Source organism: Gobius niger, assembly GCF_951799975.1.
Source record: "Gobius niger genome assembly, chromosome: 4".
Lineage (NCBI taxonomy): Eukaryota > Metazoa > Chordata > Actinopteri > Gobiiformes > Gobiidae > Gobius > Gobius niger.
The window spans coordinates 5,655,794-5,675,842 of record NC_136855.1 but is presented as its reverse complement, the minus strand read 5'-3'; the positions used below and the strand labels follow the sequence as shown (position 1 = coordinate 5,675,842).

At 43.6% G+C, this 20,049-nt stretch overlaps 1 protein-coding gene across 1 annotated transcript; it reads left to right on the top strand.

Annotated features, from left to right (window-relative positions):
- The first annotated feature begins 3,792 nt into the window (after positions 1 to 3,792).
- LOC306962223 (receptor for retinol uptake stra6-like) lies at positions 3,793 to 16,921 on the top strand. The gene is made up of 17 exons (XM_079555310.1): positions 3,793 to 3,941; positions 6,117 to 6,183; positions 7,564 to 7,649; positions 7,761 to 7,900; positions 8,004 to 8,170; positions 8,827 to 8,934; positions 9,851 to 9,915; positions 9,991 to 10,070; positions 10,323 to 10,384; positions 10,960 to 11,122; positions 11,289 to 11,364; positions 11,444 to 11,577; positions 14,532 to 14,649; positions 14,769 to 14,870; positions 15,020 to 15,183; positions 15,260 to 15,397; positions 16,529 to 16,921. Exons 1-17 carry the CDS (start codon positions 3,841 to 3,843, stop codon positions 16,795 to 16,797), a joined length of 2,040 nt encoding a protein of 679 aa, XP_079411436.1. The 5' UTR covers positions 3,793 to 3,840; the 3' UTR covers positions 16,798 to 16,921.
- Positions 16,922 to 20,049: the final 3,128 nt, after the last annotated feature.

Genomic DNA, 20,049 nt, shown 5'->3' with positions numbered 1-20,049 from the left:
CTCCTACGCTTTCTGGATTGTGACTGTAAAAAATGTCCATGCCCCACAGGAAAACGTGATCACCTCTTGGACGACTTCAGTGCAGCAAAACATTTCAAATCGAGTCACTGTCATGTATTTTTATCATGCTACAATGTTGTTCTTTCCTCAAAAAAAAAACCTGGAGCTGTGCTTGAAGCTACTCACGCATCTTTGAGTCATCTGTGAATCTTCTCCTGTGGGTGTTCTTCACAACAAAGTGTGAGATAGTGATAAAGTTCTGTGTGAGATTATCACCAAATTCCTGCAAAAAGCACAATGAACAAAAAAATCCAGTGCAGGGCCTTTAAAGGAACAGGCCAGCGTTTTTCCGTACTGAGATATGTTCTTACCTGAGTTTAGACGAGTAGATACGTACCTGTCTGGTCTTTGTGCGTGCGCTCAGTCACACACAACGACCAAAGATGTTGTTAGCATTTGGCCTCTCCCAGTATATTCCTATAGCCAGACGCTGACCACTGGGGTTTGTTATGGAACAAAAAAGTCAAGTGGAAAACCCCCCAAAAAAGACACCAGCGCTGAGCCGGGGGATCTGATTGGCTGGAGGATCCTTGAGCCTAATAAGTTCTCACAGACGAGGCCTCAGTCTGAAGGATGCTCCCTGTAACATCTGCACAGAATTCGTCTGACCTTTGCCCTGCACTACCTGAAGCTCCATTGTTCCACTGACGGTCATTATGGCGCCCCCTCTCTGTGGCGCGTAGAAAACATCTCAGATTGATCTGCTTGTGATGTCAGTGACGATGGAAAGGACCATCCAGGTTTACATCAGAGAATAAAACTTTCTTCACCTTTCAGTGTCCTATGTCTGGTCTCTCTCCAAAGTCCAAACGGACGGTTCTGAGGCTCAAGGAGACGAGGCCTTTGGAGACGTTTTTGTTTCTGAAGGCCTTTAGTCACAGACACCTCTGATTGGGCTGCAGTAACGACTTCATTTAGGTTGATGATCCAACCATGCAAAAAGTTATTGCAATAAATGCAATAAATTTTCTTCCGCTTTATCCGGGGCCGGGTCGCGGGGGCAGCAGTCTCAGCAGAGATGCCCAAACTTCACCAATCCACACACACCTCCTCCAGCTGTTCTGGGGGGACCCCGAGGCGACACCAGGCCAGCTCGGAGACATAGTCCCACCACCGTGTCCTGGGTCTTCCACGAGGCCTTGTCCCACTAGGACATGCCTGGAACACCTCCCGCGGGAGGCGACCAGGAGGCATCCGAAACAGATGCCCTAGCCACCTCAGCTGGCTCCTTTCGACGTGAAGGAGCAGCGACTCTACTCCGCGCTCCTCCCGGGTAACTGAGCTCCTCACCTGATCTCGAAGGGTGCGCCCAGCCACCCTGCGAAGGAAACTCATTTCGGCCGCTTGTATTCGCGATCTTGTCCTTTCGGTCATTACCCAAATCTCATGACCATAGGTGAGGGTGGGAACATAGATCGACCGGTAAATCGAGAGCTTTGCCCCGACTCAGCTCCCTCTTCACCACGACAGACCGATACAGCGACCGCATCACTGCTGACGCTGCACCGATCCGTCTATCGATCTCATCTCTGCTGTTTGCAGATGATGTTGTTCTGTTGGCTTCAACGAACCAGGACCTTCAGCACGCTCTGGGGCGGTTTGCAGCCGAGTGTGTAGCGGCCGGGATGGGGATCAGCACCTCCAAATCTGAGGCCATGGTTCTCCACCGGAAAAAGGTGGTTTCCCCTCTACAGGTTGGTGGGGAGTCCTTACCTCAAGTGGAGGAGTTCAAGTATCTCGGGGTCTTGTTCACGAGTGAGGGACGGATGGTGCGTGAGATCGATAGACCATGCAAAAAGTGTTTTTTTTGGTGCCATTTTTCAATTGGTCTTAAACTTTTGATCAAGACTGTTTTTATTTTTCAAATGAAGTGAAAGTTAGAAGTTCTCGACACAAATGTTGTTTCTGATCACGTCACAGTTTCTGTCCTGCCCCTCAGTGAGGAGATTGTGGGTTGGGTTCACGTGTGTCTCTCACATTTCTGAGCGGTTTAATTTGCTCGGACACAAAGGGCCTCTGTGTGTGCGAGAGTTCAGGATTATCAGCTTGTGAAACAGCGGCCGCTTGCTCTGTGCGTGACGCGAGTAATCCTCGACATGAAACCGCGAAAACCGGACCGACGCGTTTAAAAAGGTCGTTTTTAAATGGGGACATTTCAACTTCAACTCCCCCTAGTTTATATTAAAGAAGAAATCCAGAAACCAGGGGGGTCAGTGACAAAACACATTTACTTGTGCTGAACTTAAGGCCCTATACCAGATTTATCTAGTCTTGTGGAAGTGGAATAAAATTAGTTTTGTCCTAGTTCAGACATCTGTGGGGAAAACAGTGCACCTAATTATAAAGCGTTTTCTATCAGTTTCATGAACTTGCAGACGAGGTTTTGTTGCATATCTGTGAAAGTGACCCGAAATGTGAACCTTAAGTTGTGAAATGAAATGTGTCTATAACCTTGTACTTTATACTTGCTAACAAGCAATTACATTTAGGCCATGTCCACATGTATCCTGATATCTCTAGACTTTTCCACACAACATATTTTTTTGCAGAACTGATGACTCAACGTTCCATCTCCATAAAGCACACATTTCACCTGGTCAGGCTCATTTATTGGTCAAACTAATATAGCTAAACATTGTTTTAGTAGAACATAAGTCAAATAACTTTGTTTTTGTTTTGTAAAATGCAAAGAGGTATTTCCACCTCATAAATAAACTGATTTCAGCTGATCGAGTCGTGGAGAATGGCCGCTTTAGCGCAAACCCCAGAGCTGAGACCCATGGACCAAAGACTGAGCCACTAACAAGATCAATTAAAGTACTACGTATATAAAGTATTATGAACGGTGAAGTGAATGTTTGCTTGCGGGTCATACAACAACATACACGCCCACTTTGCCACAATACTTCCTGTGCCTAACGTATGCGGAGAGTTAGCAAGTCGGCTAGTTCGAGAAGCTTTTTTAGCCTGCTCAATGTATTTTTCCTTTAGCCGTTAGCATTAGCCATCAAACATCGCAATGAATGACTACAACTACAACTACTACAGACCTTTGAGATTTTACTTTGAATACAAATTAGTGTCTCAAAGTGCTGAGCTAAATGCTAACTCGACCGCTAACAAAATGTGCGCTTTAGTAGGAGCAGGCTCAGATAGCTTACGGCATTTCTGTGATTTCTATGTTTACCTCTACGTATGTCACTTCCTGTCAGTATCCAAGAAGAAAGTAAAACAATAAACATCACAATTAAAAGAAAAGTGGCTAAAAAATTGAAGCAAAATCTTCTGATGATATAATTGTATTAACTATGTTTTGGCATAAATTGTGTCTAGCGTGTCACATACACATGAAGCATTAATACTGAACATCTGACAAAGCAACTTTTATTTTTATTGGAGTAATATTTTACTAAAGGAATGGAACCAAGTACAAATTACCACCACGGCACCACTACCATGTTAATAACATAATAAACCTGCATAAATCTGATTTGTCCCTCCACATAAGCAGAAATGGATCGTTTTTACACAAACAATGCCTTATTCCCACATAGAAAAATCACACGTTTTCCAAAGTTTGCGCCAATAATCACTTTCACCTTATTTTATGTATTGTGTTTTTTTCTTCCAAATACCACAGTCTTGTTGGAAAGACGTTGAGCTGCAGTTAATCAGCTTTGAGCAGGAATGTGGGCGCTCTGAGAGAGAGACCGGCACAGTCCGAGACTTCCTCTGGACCTGACCACACCGACGGACGGACGGGACCGGAGCGGCTCCAGGATGAACCACAGCGCGCAGCAGTCCGAGCCCTTGGACTATGCCTACTATGAGTACCCGGACTGGTACTCCAACAACGCCGAGCCCACCAAGCCGCCCAAGGAGTGAGTCGCTTTATCGCCCGCCGTCTATATCGGGACGTTTTGACCTTTTTCTTGATCTCAGTGTCGAACAGATCACACACTGACAAGTAAATGTTCACGGTGGCACAGTGGTTAGCACTCTCACCTCACAACAAGAAGACCCTGAGATTGACCCACAGGGCACACGGGGCCCTCCCATTGATATGAACTTATTCCATCACTATTTCAGGGCCATATACCTGCTCAGTTTTCAAGTTTGTTTTGTCTTCTTCTGCAGAGGAAAAAAAGATGATCCATGGAAACATATTCCTAGATTGAAGCTTGTGGACAGGTTTTTATAAGCGTTACTGTGACTCTGAAAAAGGACGACTCTTTTAAAGGACGACTTCTAAAGTCATCTCTGTGGAGAACTCAAATATTTACCCATGTAATAGTAACATTACTTTAAAATAATGTGACTCAAGTGCAAGTTAAAGCAGCACTAAGTAACTCTTGCCCCTAAAGGCGAGAAGCGCAACTGCAGGTGTCGTAGCCTGTTTTTGAACTTCTTAATTGACTTGGAGAGTAAATGTTACACTGACAGAAAAGACAAAGGGACAGAGGGATATTATTGTACATCCAATTACACAATGGAAATATTTTTTTCACTCAAGCTTGGCTGTAAATACTGTTTAAAGTGACGGCAGTCAAGTTGCAATTGTGGTTTTCTGGCCAGAGACACCAGGGGGAGATGAAAGACCCCCCAAACATCCCATTAACACTTGTATTACCCCCAGAGGGACTACGAAAAGGATTTTTTTTTAGAGAAAAACAGTATTGGGCAAGTTACTTCAAAATTGTAATATATTTTTTCTATTACTTATTACAGCTTTAAAAATGTAATAAGTGTGTATAACATATTACTGTTTAAAAGATTTAGCTGAGTTACACTACTTTGAGTTACTTTTGAGTTACTTTTGGCAAAATGTAAACTGAAAATAGTAAAAATGCCACGAGCAAACGTGCAGTAGGAGATTTCTTTTTCCTTCGCTTTCCCCTTTCTCTTGTGTTTTATAAATGCAGATCTAATACACCAGTGTCCAACTCAAACAAACCCTCAAACAACATACAACTACGTGTTGTATGTTGTTTGAGGGGAGTTTGGCATTTTTTCATTCATACATTACAGTGCACTTGTAACTTGAGTTACTTGAATTGTAATGACTATTATATTCCCGGATTTTGTCTCAGTAATATGTTGTATTCTTTAAAAAAATCTGAAAAAAGCTATTTACTTTTGTAATACGGGGTAATTCCAAATACTTTTGTAATTACCCCCAACACTGATGGTAAACACATTACTTAGTATTGCTTTAAAGTAATGACCCAAACAATGACTCAAGTAGAAGTACAAAAGAAGTACTCAGAGAGAATGTTTGGAGTTTGACAGACACCAGCTGTGCACACATGGGGGTCATTTATCAAGGCAGGTGCTAAATAGCGACGCTGAAATATAAAATATTCTATTTTGTGGGCATGTTGCATCAAATTTTCCATTTGACATCACCAGTATCACAGTACTAGGGCTGCAAATCTGAGATGTAAACGAGAGACTGCTGTATGAGTAAAAAAAAATGTACAAATGACTGTGCTGCCGATCCATTTTTGCACAAGCTATTTGTTCTGCAAATGAGCAAAAGCAAACGTGGCACAAAAACAAGCGCAGTCAGACTCTTGGTGTAAATTCTCAGTGAGAAAGGAATGGAATGAATGAGTTTGCTCCTTTTTTCATTGTTGTAATAAAAGAAAGTCAGGTAAAGGGCCTTTAGCCAAAGTCCCACTGGGATTCAGAATCTGTTTTTCAGAATAGACATGGAGCCAGAGGTTGATTTATTGACAAAATTTAAACTAAAATCTCGGCCCAGCCACACTGGGACATTCAACTCACGCAATCAGAAATATAAGGAGAGTCAAGCTAATGCGAGACCTATTGTACATGTTTTTAGTGTTAGGGAAGACCGGAGAGCTTCTAAAGACTCAAAGAAACAAACTCAATCTCCACACAGAGAGACCCAGCACGTGGCATGGGAATCGAACCTGGGACCGTTTTGCTGTGAGGGCTAACCGCTCAAACACTTCCCCCAAAAATATGTATAATAGGGTTCTTTCTGGGGCTGGGTTTGTGACGGTTTCTGGCATTTTCCCTCTGCTCCTCAGGGTGATCCTTCCATGTGACCCTGTGGCAGATGAGATGATCTTCAACATCGCCATCCTCTCCATCTCCGTGAGTAACCAACAGAGCTGGACTGGCTGAATAAATCATCCCGGGACTTTTGGGTCAGGACTGGCCCTCTAAAAAAGTCCGTCATATTCAAAGCAATGGTCTAGGCCATTAGCAAAATGAACTAAAACGGTAAAAGCTACAAAACCGAGGACAGTCACTGTGTGTGGTTTCTGCTGACACCTCACAGCACTCATAACTGTAGTACTGTCGTTTACAACTTGCTGCAACATTTGTAAAATTACTAAACAATCTTCAAATGTGCGTTCAGTTAAGGAGATTCTTCTTGTGACTGCGAGACAAATAAACTTCACAAAACCAACCAAATGATCCCACTGTAGATCTCAGTAATGAAATGGTAAACTCACCGCAGAGTTTGGGAGGTGTGGAGTGAGAATAGAAGTCCCAAAAGGGTCCCCCAATTCCCAACATGCACTTCTTAGTATATGAGAAGAAGTGCATATACTAAGAAGTGTATATACTATTCTAATTTGCCTCTAGAATACAGACATATTTGTCTATTCTGTATAAAAATAGAGGTCTGAGGTTCAGTGAGTGGGTCCTGGAGGGTGCTACAATAAACTCTTCTCATTTATATTGACAAATATGATGTGAGGGGCAGGAGTAATGTCATTGTGATTGGCCCATTGCTCATTATATATAAACTTATCTGGAAACCATAACTCAAGGAAGTGCCAACACAGGGGTATAAAAGATACAACTGTGGTTATGTTGTGTAACTTCATAATGATCTGAACGTCAGTAGATCTTACCATTTCTATTGTGGGCCAGTGTGGTGTAGTGGTCTGACCGGCCCAAAAGTACGTCGGCCCACTGAGAAAACATGGCTGGACTGTCCAGCCATGTTTGTCATTCAAGTTTTTGGAGAATTACGATGTTAGGAATGCATTAGCAAAGTTATGAAAGCACTGAAGGCAAGACGCAGCAGGTCAACACCTGAAAAAAAAAAAATATGTAAAGGTACAGCAAAATCACTCACTATCACCGTGTTATTAGACCATAATTCTGTTCTTGTGGCTCGAAGTAAAAGATTTGGAACCTCTAATACTATGAAGGATAAAGAACCTTATAGATACCTTATAGCAAGATTTAACACTATAAAAGGTCAATAAAACTAAATTGTATCTTGATAAACTCCATTTTGCAACGTTAAATAAGGTAACTACTATGCTGAGGAGATTTGAGTGACAGCAGCTGCAGAGTGGCTTTTAAAGTGTGGGAGTTCAGGTCCGGAAATTGACACTCATTTTTTCAGTTGGGGTGGGTCAGGTTTGATTGTCATCAGATCGAGTTGGGTAAGAAAAAAAGCCAACATTACTTATGGGAACAATTGACCTTTGAGCATGACGTGTTTGTATCCAGGTGGTGGCGCTGTTGGTGCTGGCCGTTCTCAGCAGAAAGAACAGACTGTGCCAGGGCTTCGCACGCGGCGCCTCATCCATCTTCAGGTCCGTGTGTATTCTGTCGTTTACCGCCAACTCTGTGAACCACTATGTCTGACAATTGTGCTGTCCGAATGAGCTGGCCCATACCCACCGCCTGCATGGTCTCCCCTACAGCCCCGTGAACTTCCTGGACCAGACGCAGGACAAGTCCCTGGTCCTGGCCGTGTTCGGACTGATCTTCAGTAAAACGGCGGTGAGTCTGATCGCCCCGGACCCTCTGCCCTTCGTAAAGAACACGCCTCCACACCTCAAAGGTAAGACTCATTCAAACGTGGGACATGGAGCGAGAGTCGAAGTTTCTGGGACTGTACTTGAAGCTCCGTTTGACCCCGTGTGTGCTCTCTTGTCTCTCGGCAGAGTACCTGAAGATTGTGTCTCTGTTCTACTTCCCTGTGCTGTACTACCCGCTGCTGCTCTGCTCCACCCTCCAGCTGCGCTCCGGGCACCTGCTGGGCACGCTGCTCGCCTTCGGCCACGGCTCGGTGCTGCTGTGGCAGAAGATTGACTGCCCCAAGACGCCAGAGGTACCAACGGGTTAGGGTTTAGTCCAGTTTTAGTTCTGACATTAGTGGTGATGCTGATCAGTAAGTTCTATCATTGACATTATCATTGATTATATTAAAGTGATAATCTGTGACTGCAAAGTGAGGGAAAAGTGCAAAGCGAGAGGGAAATTTGTCCCTGAAGGATTCTGATTAGTGTCTGAGATCAGCAAAGGGAGGGACATTAGGACAAATATTACTTTTGTTACCGGTTTGGTGTCTCAAAGCGGGTCATTGGCTCAGAGCGTTTCACTGTGATGCCTTGAGCGGCGAAGAGCTCAACTGCAGATGCTTTCTGGTCCACATGGTGATGTAAATCATGAGTGAAGAATACATTTGCTGTATTTCTCCCATTTCCCATTTAACTGCGTTCATGCCAGTCAGAATAAACGGTTTTCCTTTTCTTTACAAAGTCCTGCTTTAGAAGAGATATCAAAGCAGGCGTTTACCAGGTGTGGGAAAAATAAGGAGCGCCAGCTACAGCAAATAGTGCCAAAATGAGCTCTGACTGAATGAAGTAAAACATTGCAGGTGCGCTTAGCCAATTGTCCAAAAGGCAGCGGTAGTGGGTTGGCCTGCGTGGGTTATCATTGATGATGATTATATGATTGGTAACGGGAACTGTTTTGTGATTCCAGTTGTATAAGTTCTACTCACTGCTGGCCACGCTGCCGCAGCTCTTCTGTCTGCTCTTCATCTGTGTGCGTTTCCTCCTGCTCTTCATCAAAGGCCCAGACAACGACCAGGTCTGTACTTTCAAACAGTCAGTCTCTACACACAGACAAGGCCTGAGTCTTTTACTAACTTACCAAGTAGCTTCTTATTCTCGTATTTGCCATGGACAATGTGATTGTACATATGTGACACCGGGGCTAATCCTCCTCAGTCCCTGGCTGGACTTCTGTCTTTACATTATACATGGTTTCTGCAAGGCATGAAAAAGCATTCACTTCCTTGTTCATGTTTGTATACAAAACAAGGTATAGGGCCTTTAACCACTTACCACCCGGCCTTTTTGTCATTTTTTTGTTGTTTTGTCACTTTTTTGTTGAGTTTTTATCACATTTTGTCGGATTTTTGTCACTTTTTGGTTGAGTTTTTGTCACATTTTTGTTGAATTTTTGTCACTTTTTGGTTGAGTTTTTGTCACATTTTTGTTGAATTTTTGTCACTTTTTGTTGCGTTTACATCCTTGTTTTCTTCTCATTTTTTGTGGCTGTTTTGGTGCTTCTTTCCCCAAGAAGCTTTTTGATTAGGGTAAAGCCAAACTGGAGAAAATGGGATCCGTTCAGGTGGGAGTTAAGGGGTTAATAGTCTTCCTGAAGGAACTTTTCTCCTAAAAAGTTTGCAGGTTTGATTTACTCTCCTCCATATGTACCACCATAATAGTTACACTTTGGTGTAAATGTATGGCATAATGAATTCGAGACATGTAGTTATTAACAGCAGACTCTTGACTCAGTATTTGCAGCACTATACAGTGTGTGCTCCGTATTAGAGCTTTATCTGAGGATTACACACGTCACAGAAGTCCATTGTTCAAACTGAGCCTTTAATACTGAGCCGTGGACTCTGTGGGATTCCTTAGTAACAAACCAAACAACAGCAAAAAGTCTAAATGATGATACATTTTAAGGGTAAATGTGGCGTTTGTCCGCACAGGACCTGGACAGCAGCTACTACACGGAGTACGTGAAGGAGCTGCTGAAGAAGAAGGCCTCCGTCAGGTATCCAGCATTCACCTGCAGCAGCATTTACAACTAAGAAAGCCAGTTTGTGTGAATGTCATGTGAAATGCGCAGCTCGTCGGTGTCGGAGAAGCCCAGTCTGATGCGGAGGATCCTGGACGTCCCCAAGAGCTACATCTACGTCCCAGAGAAAGGTGAGGCTCACAACCATTTGATGGAGATATTGCCGAACATATTAGACATAAAAAAAAAAAAAGTTTTCCTTTTTTGTATTTTAACATGTTTGAATAAAATACAAATGATTAAAAAAAGTACATAAATAAGTATAATGCACACATCTCTGCTCACTGTGCATGTTTCCTCTGAGGTTTTTCATCAGTGCCATGTATTTCTGACTCTTGTGTATGCATTATTGATTTGTTATTTCTGCGTGTGTCTTTGGTCAGTGTTCCGGTTCCCTCTGAAGTTGGCTGTTGGTGCGTTTGTCTCCTTCGTCTGCATTTACCACGTGAGTCTCAGAAGGAGCGCCCTCCGCAGGTTTGCATCTCAAGTGTCTTTAAGAGAAAATGCTCCAGCCTGCTATGGAAGTTTTTACATTATTTTCCCCTCTCTGTCCATCTGAGTTACATTTTACTAAGCAAAATGAAGCATCACAAACCATGCAATTAATAAAATAAAGTTATTTTCTTTATTTCCCGGTGCCTAAGTTGAAATATAGTATGTGCAAACGTTTTGAAGTAATGAGAACTTCCTTTTAAAGTTTCAGGCCCACAAATAAGTGATGGAAAGTCATGGATAACTTCCATAAACCAAGGCTTCGATCACATGATCTTCTGGTTCATGAATCACGTACTTCTGCTTGAAACACACTTCGAAGCCTGCTTCATTTTGCCTAGTGTTACATCTTTCTAAATGTTTCCAAAAAGGAGATGGAGCCTTTTCTTTTCTCTGAGCAAGTGCCAGGAAAGAACAAACCACTGTTGCAAAACGCTGCGGTGCATCCCATCCTGATTAAAGCGCACATTCCTCTCTCTTTTTCAATGAAAGGGAAAACAATAATAAATGAGTGGCTGTTGTACGCAGACCTCGCTGCTGCTGATCGTCCTGGTGGTGCCCACACTGCACATCGTGAGAGCGGGCATCGATGAGAACATGTTCTACCTACTGATGGGTTTCGGGATCACGCTCTCCGACGACCGTCAGGAGACGGTGCAGATCCTCATCTTCTACACGTGGCTTCTGGAAGGTGCATTTCTGTTTAGTACGAGGTTTCAGCCTCAGACAGAGCAGGAGCCATGATTCTGTGTGCACTTTATATATTCGACCTTCCAAGTCCGGCCAGAACTAGACCGATCACAAATGAGAAACCCCTGCTGTAGAGTCTGAACATTGTGCCTGTGTCTCTGTTGCAGTGTGTTACCTGTGTGCCATGACCCTGTCCATCGTGGTCAGTCTGCTCATGCTCATGAAGTCCATGGTGCTGCACAGGTGAGACCCACTCTCTTTCTGTGGAGTAAGTCACACCTGCGCTCGCCTGCATTCTGTGTCATGTTATGCACATGTGCAGGTCTAACCTCCGAGGCTTGTACCGCGGGGACGTGTGTCGCCTCTACAGCCGCCACCGAGCTCTGGAGCCCAGCCAAGGGGGCGTGGTCTGCTGGATGGGGCTGGTGGGGTATCAGGCCGCCCTCTACAGTCTGGGTGAGGAACTGCACACGGAGTAAGATTCAAATGGAGAATCAATGAGGCTTCCTGACTAAACCAGGCCGGAGGGAGAGGGGGTTGTAGCCGAAAGTGTGGTCTGGTCCGTGAATATTAAAAGACCGGTCCGGACCATTACGGACCATGACCTCTAGGGGCGCTGTGCACTGGTCCGAGTGGTCCCTGATGGTCCCTGAGATGGTCTCTAGGTCCCTCGAATGGTCTTTGGGCTGAATTAATGGTCCTGTGTATTATGTGTGGCAGGAGTGGAGTCCTAATAGGTCTATATCAATATTTCTCATTCATATTGAGGAAAACCAACGATTTGTTTTGGGAAGATTTTTTATTTGAAAATCATATTCTTTTTCCGGATGGTTTTCGACATAATCTGTTTCAAACATTGCTCTATATTCATTCCAACCAACTGAAATACGCAAATTTGCGACATTAATGATCTTTTTTTTAATTGTAGCCTACTCATTACGATTATAGACACCATGTACTGACATTCTCTAATTCATCGTAGATATTACGTGGCCTAACGGGTTACGTGCATGACTGCGATGTCAATGGTCCGAGGTTCGAAAATGACTTGAAGTGTTATTTTTGGTTTCAAAACACATTTTACGGTTTATGATAATGATTCTTAGCACCATTGATAACTGTACAGTTTTTAAAATGTCCAAATAAACTGAATATACGGATCAGCATTAATGTTTTTCCCAGCGGGTTCCCCGTCAAAAAAAAAAAAAAAAATAGAGGTGGGGACAGGATCGATCCACCGACCTTGTACACGTAAGCCCGGCGCTCTACCTATGGAGCCCTACGAGCAGGAGTATTTGCGATAGTTCCGCAGCCCCAGAACACATGGATTTATGTAATGAACCGAGTGGTGGCTTTACAAGTTCTTGAATCATTTTATTATTGTTATATGTTATTAGCGCAAATTGGCCTGAGCTTCGCTGAGCAGAGCAGCACCCACGTGATCCACGTGTACAGCAGCACCATGTCAGGGACCGGTCCCTGACTGGTCCGAATGGTCCGGACCAGTCAGGGACCGCTCGGACCAGTGATGCCTGTATGAAGCAGAAACCAGTCATAAGTAACATGTAGGCTACCATTCTACCATTGATTCAGACCAAGGACCATCTCAGGGACCGGTCCCTGACTGGTCCGGACCACTTGGACCAGTGGTCCGGACCACTCGGACCAGTGGTCCCTTATGCTTGTATGAAGCAGAAACCAGTCACAGGCCACAGGTACCATTGACTCAGACCAAGGACCATCTCAGGGACCGGTCCCTGACTGGTCCGGACCACTCGGACCAGTGGTCCGGACCACTCGGACCAGTGGTCCCTGATTCTTGCATGGGCCCAAGGACCACTGTCTGTTACAAACCACTGGCGGACTAGTGAACAGCATCCCCAAAGGTGACTCCTGTAATTCTCTAGTGCAGAGTCCAGTCCAATGTCCAGAGGTAAGAGAACAGTGAATTAACCTGTTTAGTATGATAACTACTGATCTATTAGTAGGGACTTATAAAATGGGAGCAAATACTATTCAGTGTATTAACTTTATATGAGTTTAGGCTAATTACCAAACAGCAAAAAATCATCTTCTGTGTTTTGAAACCAAAAATAACACTTCAAGTCATTTTCGAACCTCAAACCCTTGACATCGCAGTCATGCACGTAACCCGTTAGACCACGTAATATCTACGGTGAATTAGAGAATGTCAGTAGATGGGGTCTATAATCGTAATGAGTAGGCTACAATTAAAAAAAAGATCATTAATGTCGCAAATTTGCGTATTTCAGTTGGTTGGAATGAATATAGAGCAATGTTTGAAACAGATTATGTCGAAAACCATCCGGATAAAGAATATGATTTTCAAATAAAAAATCTTCCCAAATCAAATCGTTGGTTTTACTCAATATGAATGAGAAATATTGATATAGACCTATTAGGACTCCACTCCTGCCACACATAATACACAGGACCATTAATTCAGCCCAAAGACCATTCGAGGGACCTAGAGACCATCTCAGGGACCATCAGGGACCACTCGGACCAGTGCACAGCGCCCCTAGAGGTCATGGTCCGTAATGGTCCGGACCGGTCTTTTAATATTCACGGACCAGACCACACTTTCGGCTACAACCGCTGCTGGCCGGAGGGCTATACTACACTACAAAGCTGGTTGAACTCGTCTTGGACTAGTTCCCTTGACCTGGGTCGACAAACCCAGACATGGAGCTTCAGGGTTTGTCTAAGTGCTTCTACAGAGCGTGTTATCAGTCGGTTTAGCTAACTCTGGGTTTCTGTGAGGCGTTCATGCGAAACAGGAGGAATCAGCGCCAAGTGGCCAATCAGGGAAGAGACACAAACACAGTCTATCTCTAAACTCATGACGAATGTGCTGTACTAAAAGTTACAACACGATGTTGTATATAATTCCATGTGCGCTTTCAAATAAAGGACGTCTGTCACCGCTGCTCGAGGTGCTCTCCTCTTCCCTCTCTGCTCCTCACTCCCAGGGCTTGGGTAGATTTGCTCCTCTGATTGGTTTAAGAGCCCTCTTCTTATCTAAGTTATGAGCTAAGGGCATGTTTCCATGGAGATCTACCCTGCTCGACCCTGATCCAGCTTCAAGTGCAGGAACCTTGTGCCAACTTGCCAATAAACCTTCTCGTAAATGTTCTTTTAGTCAGACACTAGAGATGTTAAAGTCCACATGTTTCAGCTGCTCTATGTCACAGTCTGACGTCGATAAGGTAACAATACTTGATACACCAATGACTTTAATTTAGGCAGCCAGAGTGGTCTCAACTCTTGAATTCTCTTTATCCTGAACTCACTACATCGAGCTCCAACAGTCGTGTTTTAACCACGCTCAGTCCCAGTTTACCTTGGTGCGCTCATGCTAATATTTGGTTCTATCCTTTGTTTTTCAGGGATGGTGATTCAGACCGTGGTGTTCTTCATCTGTTTCCTCTTCCTGGTTTTCATGGTCATCATCCCGGTTTTCCACGGCAGGAACATCATCGTGTTCCAGGTCGCCGCTCAGTCCTGGTACGGCCTTCTTTCATTTCAGATTCTGGTTGGGCGTTGCGGTCATGCTCGTCACTAAACATGGACTTTAGGCAGATTTTAGTGCTCCCTCTAAACCTCACAAATTCATCTCTTTGCAGGCCCGCGTGGGTGACTCTCATCCTGGTGACCATTCTTCAACACGTCGTGGCCAAGTTTGCGTTCGTCAAAAAAGAGTCCGGGACCAGAGACTTGGACAACAGGTACAATGGTCTTTTAGAGTGAAACGTGGTTGAGTACTCAGTCATGCTGCGGTCGCCCACCACTCCTGCAGTCCTAGTTTAGTCCCATCTGTTCTGGCTGATGAGTGTTTGCCATTCGCCCCTGGTTCAGTCTTCTCTCGTTTCCGTAGGGACTCCCTGTTCCTGCTGACGTACCTGCTCTTTCTGGTGAACTCGGTGCTGGGTTTGCTGGTTGCAATGTGGCGGATGCTCATCACCGCAGTGTTTAACTTCATCCACTTGGGGCGCACGGACATCAGCCTGCTGCACCGCTCCTCCGAAACGTACGACCCAGGTATCTGTCCGCTGGTGTGCCGGTTGTTGCTGTCGAAGAGAGAGAAAGACCTCTGATCCAGCTCTGTGTGTCGCAGCGTACAACTTCTACATTCAGTTCCTGGCGGTGGAGGTGAGCCAGACCCATCCCGTCATGAAGGCCTTCTGCGGAGCCCTGCTGGACCTCATGATGGAGGGAGGGAGGGTCACACACAAGATCCAGCAGGGGGAGGAAGGTGAGCACTGGGTTAATGAGCATGTTTCTGTTAACCAGCAACAAAGCAAGGAAACAGTGCATCCGGAAAGTATTCACACCCCTACACTTTCCCCATATTTTGTTTCGTTACAGCCTCATTCCAAATGGGTTCATTTATTAATTTATGAAAGATAAAACGCTGAAAAATTGCATGTACCTACCTACCTCAGGTGCATCCTTTTTCCACTGATCTTCCTTAAGATGTTTCTACAACTCTCCTGGAGTCCACCTGTGTTAATTTAAATGGACTGGACTTGATTTGGAAAGACACACACCTCTCTATATATCTGTGTAGGCTGTGGGTCGTACCGGAGTTGTCCATCTTCAATGAGTCATCTTCTGTACTGTGTAGGAGCTCCCGTCATTGAGCACCTCTCTATAATGTCCCACAGCTGACAGAGCATGTCACTAAGCCCTGCAGTCAATGGAACTGAGACTGGATTGTAACGAGGCTCAGATCTGGGGAAGTTGTTGCAGCATTGAAGGTTCTGAAGAGCACAGTGACCTCCATCATTCGCAAATGGAAACGGAGCAATCAGGAAGAAGGTGACCAAGAACCCGATGGTCCCTCTGACATAGCTCCAGCATTATTCTGAGGGAATGAGAGAACTTTACTCTGCAGCACTCTAGCATAAAGGACGTTAAGGTGGAACGCTGCAGAGATGGTTGGCCATCTGTAACACTCTGCAGCGTTCCACCAATGAGGCCAACAAATTTAATCAATTTCGGAATGAGTCTGTAGCATTACAAAATGTAGGAAAAGGGTCGGGGTGTCAATACTATCCGGATGCACTGTAGGCTTTTTGGAAGCATAAAACACATCAGATTAAATCACTAATCATATCAACCTATGTATCGGCCATCTATTGGTATCAGACCAAAAAATATACATTTTCGCTTGGGCCCTTCACATGGTGAAGGTTAGGAGCTACATTTCACAGGCCTCAGTATAGACACAGAAGTTTTCTGTTTGCACATTATAAATATCAATGCCCAATAAATACATGACAGGGGTTATGAAGGAATTCACAGCTTTAGGAATCTCCAGGACATTTGCTGCAAACAAACAATTCAAAGTTCAGTCTTGGTTTCTGCCCTGTCTCCCTCTCAGGTCTGCAGGAGAACCGTCCTAACGCGGCGCTCCTCAGCCGGCGGATCCGCAGACGTTGGCAGCTCGTGTTCACGCTGGTCAACAACCCTTCACTGCTCGGCTCCAGGAAGCACTTCCAAACACTGCCCAGCGACGCAGCGGCTAGCGCTAAAGCCAATGGCACGCCCACCGCCAAAACAGGAAGCAGGAAGTCCCAGGCAGGAAGCAGGAAGGACAAGAGAGAGCCCGACATAGAGGTCGCAGTCGAGGCGAAAATCGAAGAGCCGTAGATGTAACTCAAAATGTTTGTTTTTTTGTGAAAGAAACTGGAAATTGGAGAGAAAACTGTGTTCAATAATCAGCATTAACTGTTTTTAGAAATATTTAAGTAATGTTTTTCATTGTATCTGCCAATTAAATAGATGTTACAAAAGTGATGATTTATCTTGATATAGACTTTTCAAACATGGACACATTATGACATATGCATGACATGCACATGCATGACATATAACCAAAAGTCCTCATAGTGCTTTTGGAAAAATACTATTTACAATATTGCAATGTAGATTTGATTGCAGTTAAACTTGTACATAATGTGTATGTGTGAACAGCAGTGTGACCAGTTGTACTGTAATGCACTTACTGTAGATGCAGATAGGATTATGTGTCTTATCAAGATGAGAAGGCAAAGGGGAAATTGGGTTAATGTGGTTTGAAAGTCATTTAGACAAGAAGCCTTGGCATGGACTCATATTAAAATGCTTTGGAACATCCTTTATTCTTCCACATTGATAAACAGTTTTAAAGGACACAGTGCAAATGATGATGTTCCTAAGGTACAGAGCATATAGAATACAAGATTATTTAGCTACATTTCCTCTGTTGCAGCCACATTAACCCTTGAGGCTCCACAACATAACCCTCTGTTCCACAATTTCACCCGTAAACTACACAGCAAATGTCCCAGTGTTCACTAGACACTATTGGGTGTCTATATGTTTCCAACCAACCACTGTTACTATGAGGTGACTCTCTTCAGGTCAGACTCCATGAGTGACAGTAACATGACATTAATACAATTTGCTCTTTGTTTTCAGTAAAAAAGCTGACACTTCAGTCTGTCACAGACCAACAGGTGAAGAAGGAAGTCATGGAGATTCTGCTTTAGACAGAAATTCAGACTTCTGCTGGATGGAAGAGTTAATTGGGACTAGGGGCGCAAGGCCCTGCCTGACTTCTGATGTGATTTGGCTGTGCAAGAGCAGTAACAGAGAATCACGTTGCCTGTCGGCACGCAACAGTATAGAGGGGCGAACCGTTATGAATGGAGGGGGTGTAAAATAAGTATAACTGAATATTACATCAGAATTAGCTATATTTAGGGCCCACAGCATGTTAGCCTTTTCATATATAGGTCTATCTGCTGAAAAGTGTCATGATCCTAGTGGGCCCTTGACAGCCCTGGGTCCTTAGATCCTATCCTAACCTTCCACCCCTTTACACCACCCTAGATTGGGACTCATGTTTTTGATAGTAAAACGGTCAAGAGTGAGAATCCTTTTCGTTTGTTTTAGTGATTTTTAATCAATGAAATAAAAAAACTTGTATCGTGTAAATTGTATCTGATGTAGGGTCATGTATGTCCCAGTTCCTCTGAGTCATGGCGCAGCAGGACTGATGTGGACAGGCCCATGTTACAGAAGCTCATGATGTTCATTTCTTCAACACCACTTTAACTATAGTAACTATTGTCGACAAAGTAAAAGTAGATCTACCACAGTGCTGTCCAAGAAACGGGGACACACATGACCTACATCAGAGACAAAGTATAGAAATTTTTGAACATTTATGCATCAGTTGTGATTTGTGTATATATATTTATGTAATTATAAAGCTCTTAATTTTCTAATAATACTTTTTGTTCCTTAATGCTTAAGTTTCTCTCTATAATTCTTCCATCCAGCAGAAATATGCAAATGTTTTGCTTAGTGTGTTGATACTGTTATACGTGTGTGCCTTTGTGACAGCTGTGAAAACAAATTTCCCCCTGTGGGACAATAAAGGTCTATCTAGAATCACCATGACTTCTTCCTTCACCTGTCGGTCTGTGACAGACTGAAGTGCAATGACGCTTCAGCCTTTTTATTGAAATTATGAGCACACTGTATTTCGTGTCATGTTTGTATCCCCTTCTCTTTAATGGCGCCCTAAGCCCTTTCAGGCCAACATTCCATTCCAAGAATTTCTTTTGCCTGATAAAATGAATGAATGACTAAAGATTACTCATGGTGTCTGATCTAAATATTTTACTCTGAAGAGAGTCAAGTCATAATGACAGTGGTCGGTTGGAAGAATACATATAGGTAAAACTCGGAAAATTACAATATCGTTAAAAAGTACATTGGTTTCTGCAGTTCGGCTTTAACTGTGAAACTGTTATGATAGACTCATGACACGCAAAGTGAGATATGTATAGCCTTTTTTTTTTTACATTTTGATTGTTATGGCTCATCTTGTAAAAACCCAAATGAATAAATCATAAAATTAGCATATTTTAAAAATGGACTGTAAGCCATAATCATCAAAATTATAACAAACAAAGGCTTGGTATGTGTTACTTTGCATGTAATGAGTGTATATCATATAATGGTTTCACATTTTGATCTGAATTACAGAAATAAATTAACTTTTGAGCAATTTTCCCAGTTTCACCTGTATAGTCATCCAACAGTGTCAAATCAACACTGGGACATTTGCTGTGCACAAAAGGCGACTTATACGCCCTCGCGTTGCATTGTGAGTGTAAGATCCTGTCGTGAAAGAACATTAACACCAGAATGGGCATAGCATTTGTTTTATAGCTGCTCTACGCTAAAGGCCACAGACTCTTTGGATCAGTTAAGACACCACGAACAAGTTATCAACAGTCAAAGGTTTGAACACATTTTCTGTCACAGGCTTTCCTCTAGAGCAGGGGTAGGCAACAGGTCCTCTGGAGATTAAAGGCCTGTTAAAGTACTCAAATATGTGAAACAGTCCATTCCTCGGTCTTTTGACGATGAAAAAGATCGGCCCTCCACCAAACAAACTTGCCGACCCCTGCTCTAGAGGATGGACACGAGGCTCCCAATTTTCGCCAAGTGCCCCCAACCCATAACCAGTCTAGTTTTAAGGTAAAAATCGTATAAAACAATGGCAGTGGCAACTTCACAGGAAGAGGATCCAAGGTTTCCTCCAGGGACAATAACGTAAACCTTGACCTACAGTTTTCTGAGGTTTTAACCATTGAAAATAAAAAGGAGAAATGGCATTCTGCCTTAACGTATGCGGACGTTTAGCAAGCCGGCCAATCAGTTAGCCTGTTCAATGTATTTTTCCTATAGTTATTAGCATTTAGCCATCAAATAACACAAATGATGAATGATCCAGATGTTTTCAGCTGCTGTCAACCATCGATCACATTAAGGAGAGGTTAAAGCAGAAATCATTATTGAATATGTACATACCTTTTGAGATTTTACTTTGATTTAGCGAAAAAT

Bases quoted from the DNA above. Each gene is read 5' to 3' on its own strand.
- LOC306962223 (XM_079555310.1), top strand. From the start codon at position 3,841: ATGAACCACAGCGCGCAGCAGTCCGAGCCCTTGGACTATGCCTACTAT. The intron at 11,578-14,531 runs GTGAGGAACTGC...TTTGTTTTTCAG, and splicing joins GGCCGCCCTCTACAGTCTGG to GGATGGTGATTCAGACCGTG. The intron at 14,871-15,019 runs GTACAATGGTCT...TCGTTTCCGTAG, and splicing joins ACCAGAGACTTGGACAACAG to GGACTCCCTGTTCCTGCTGA.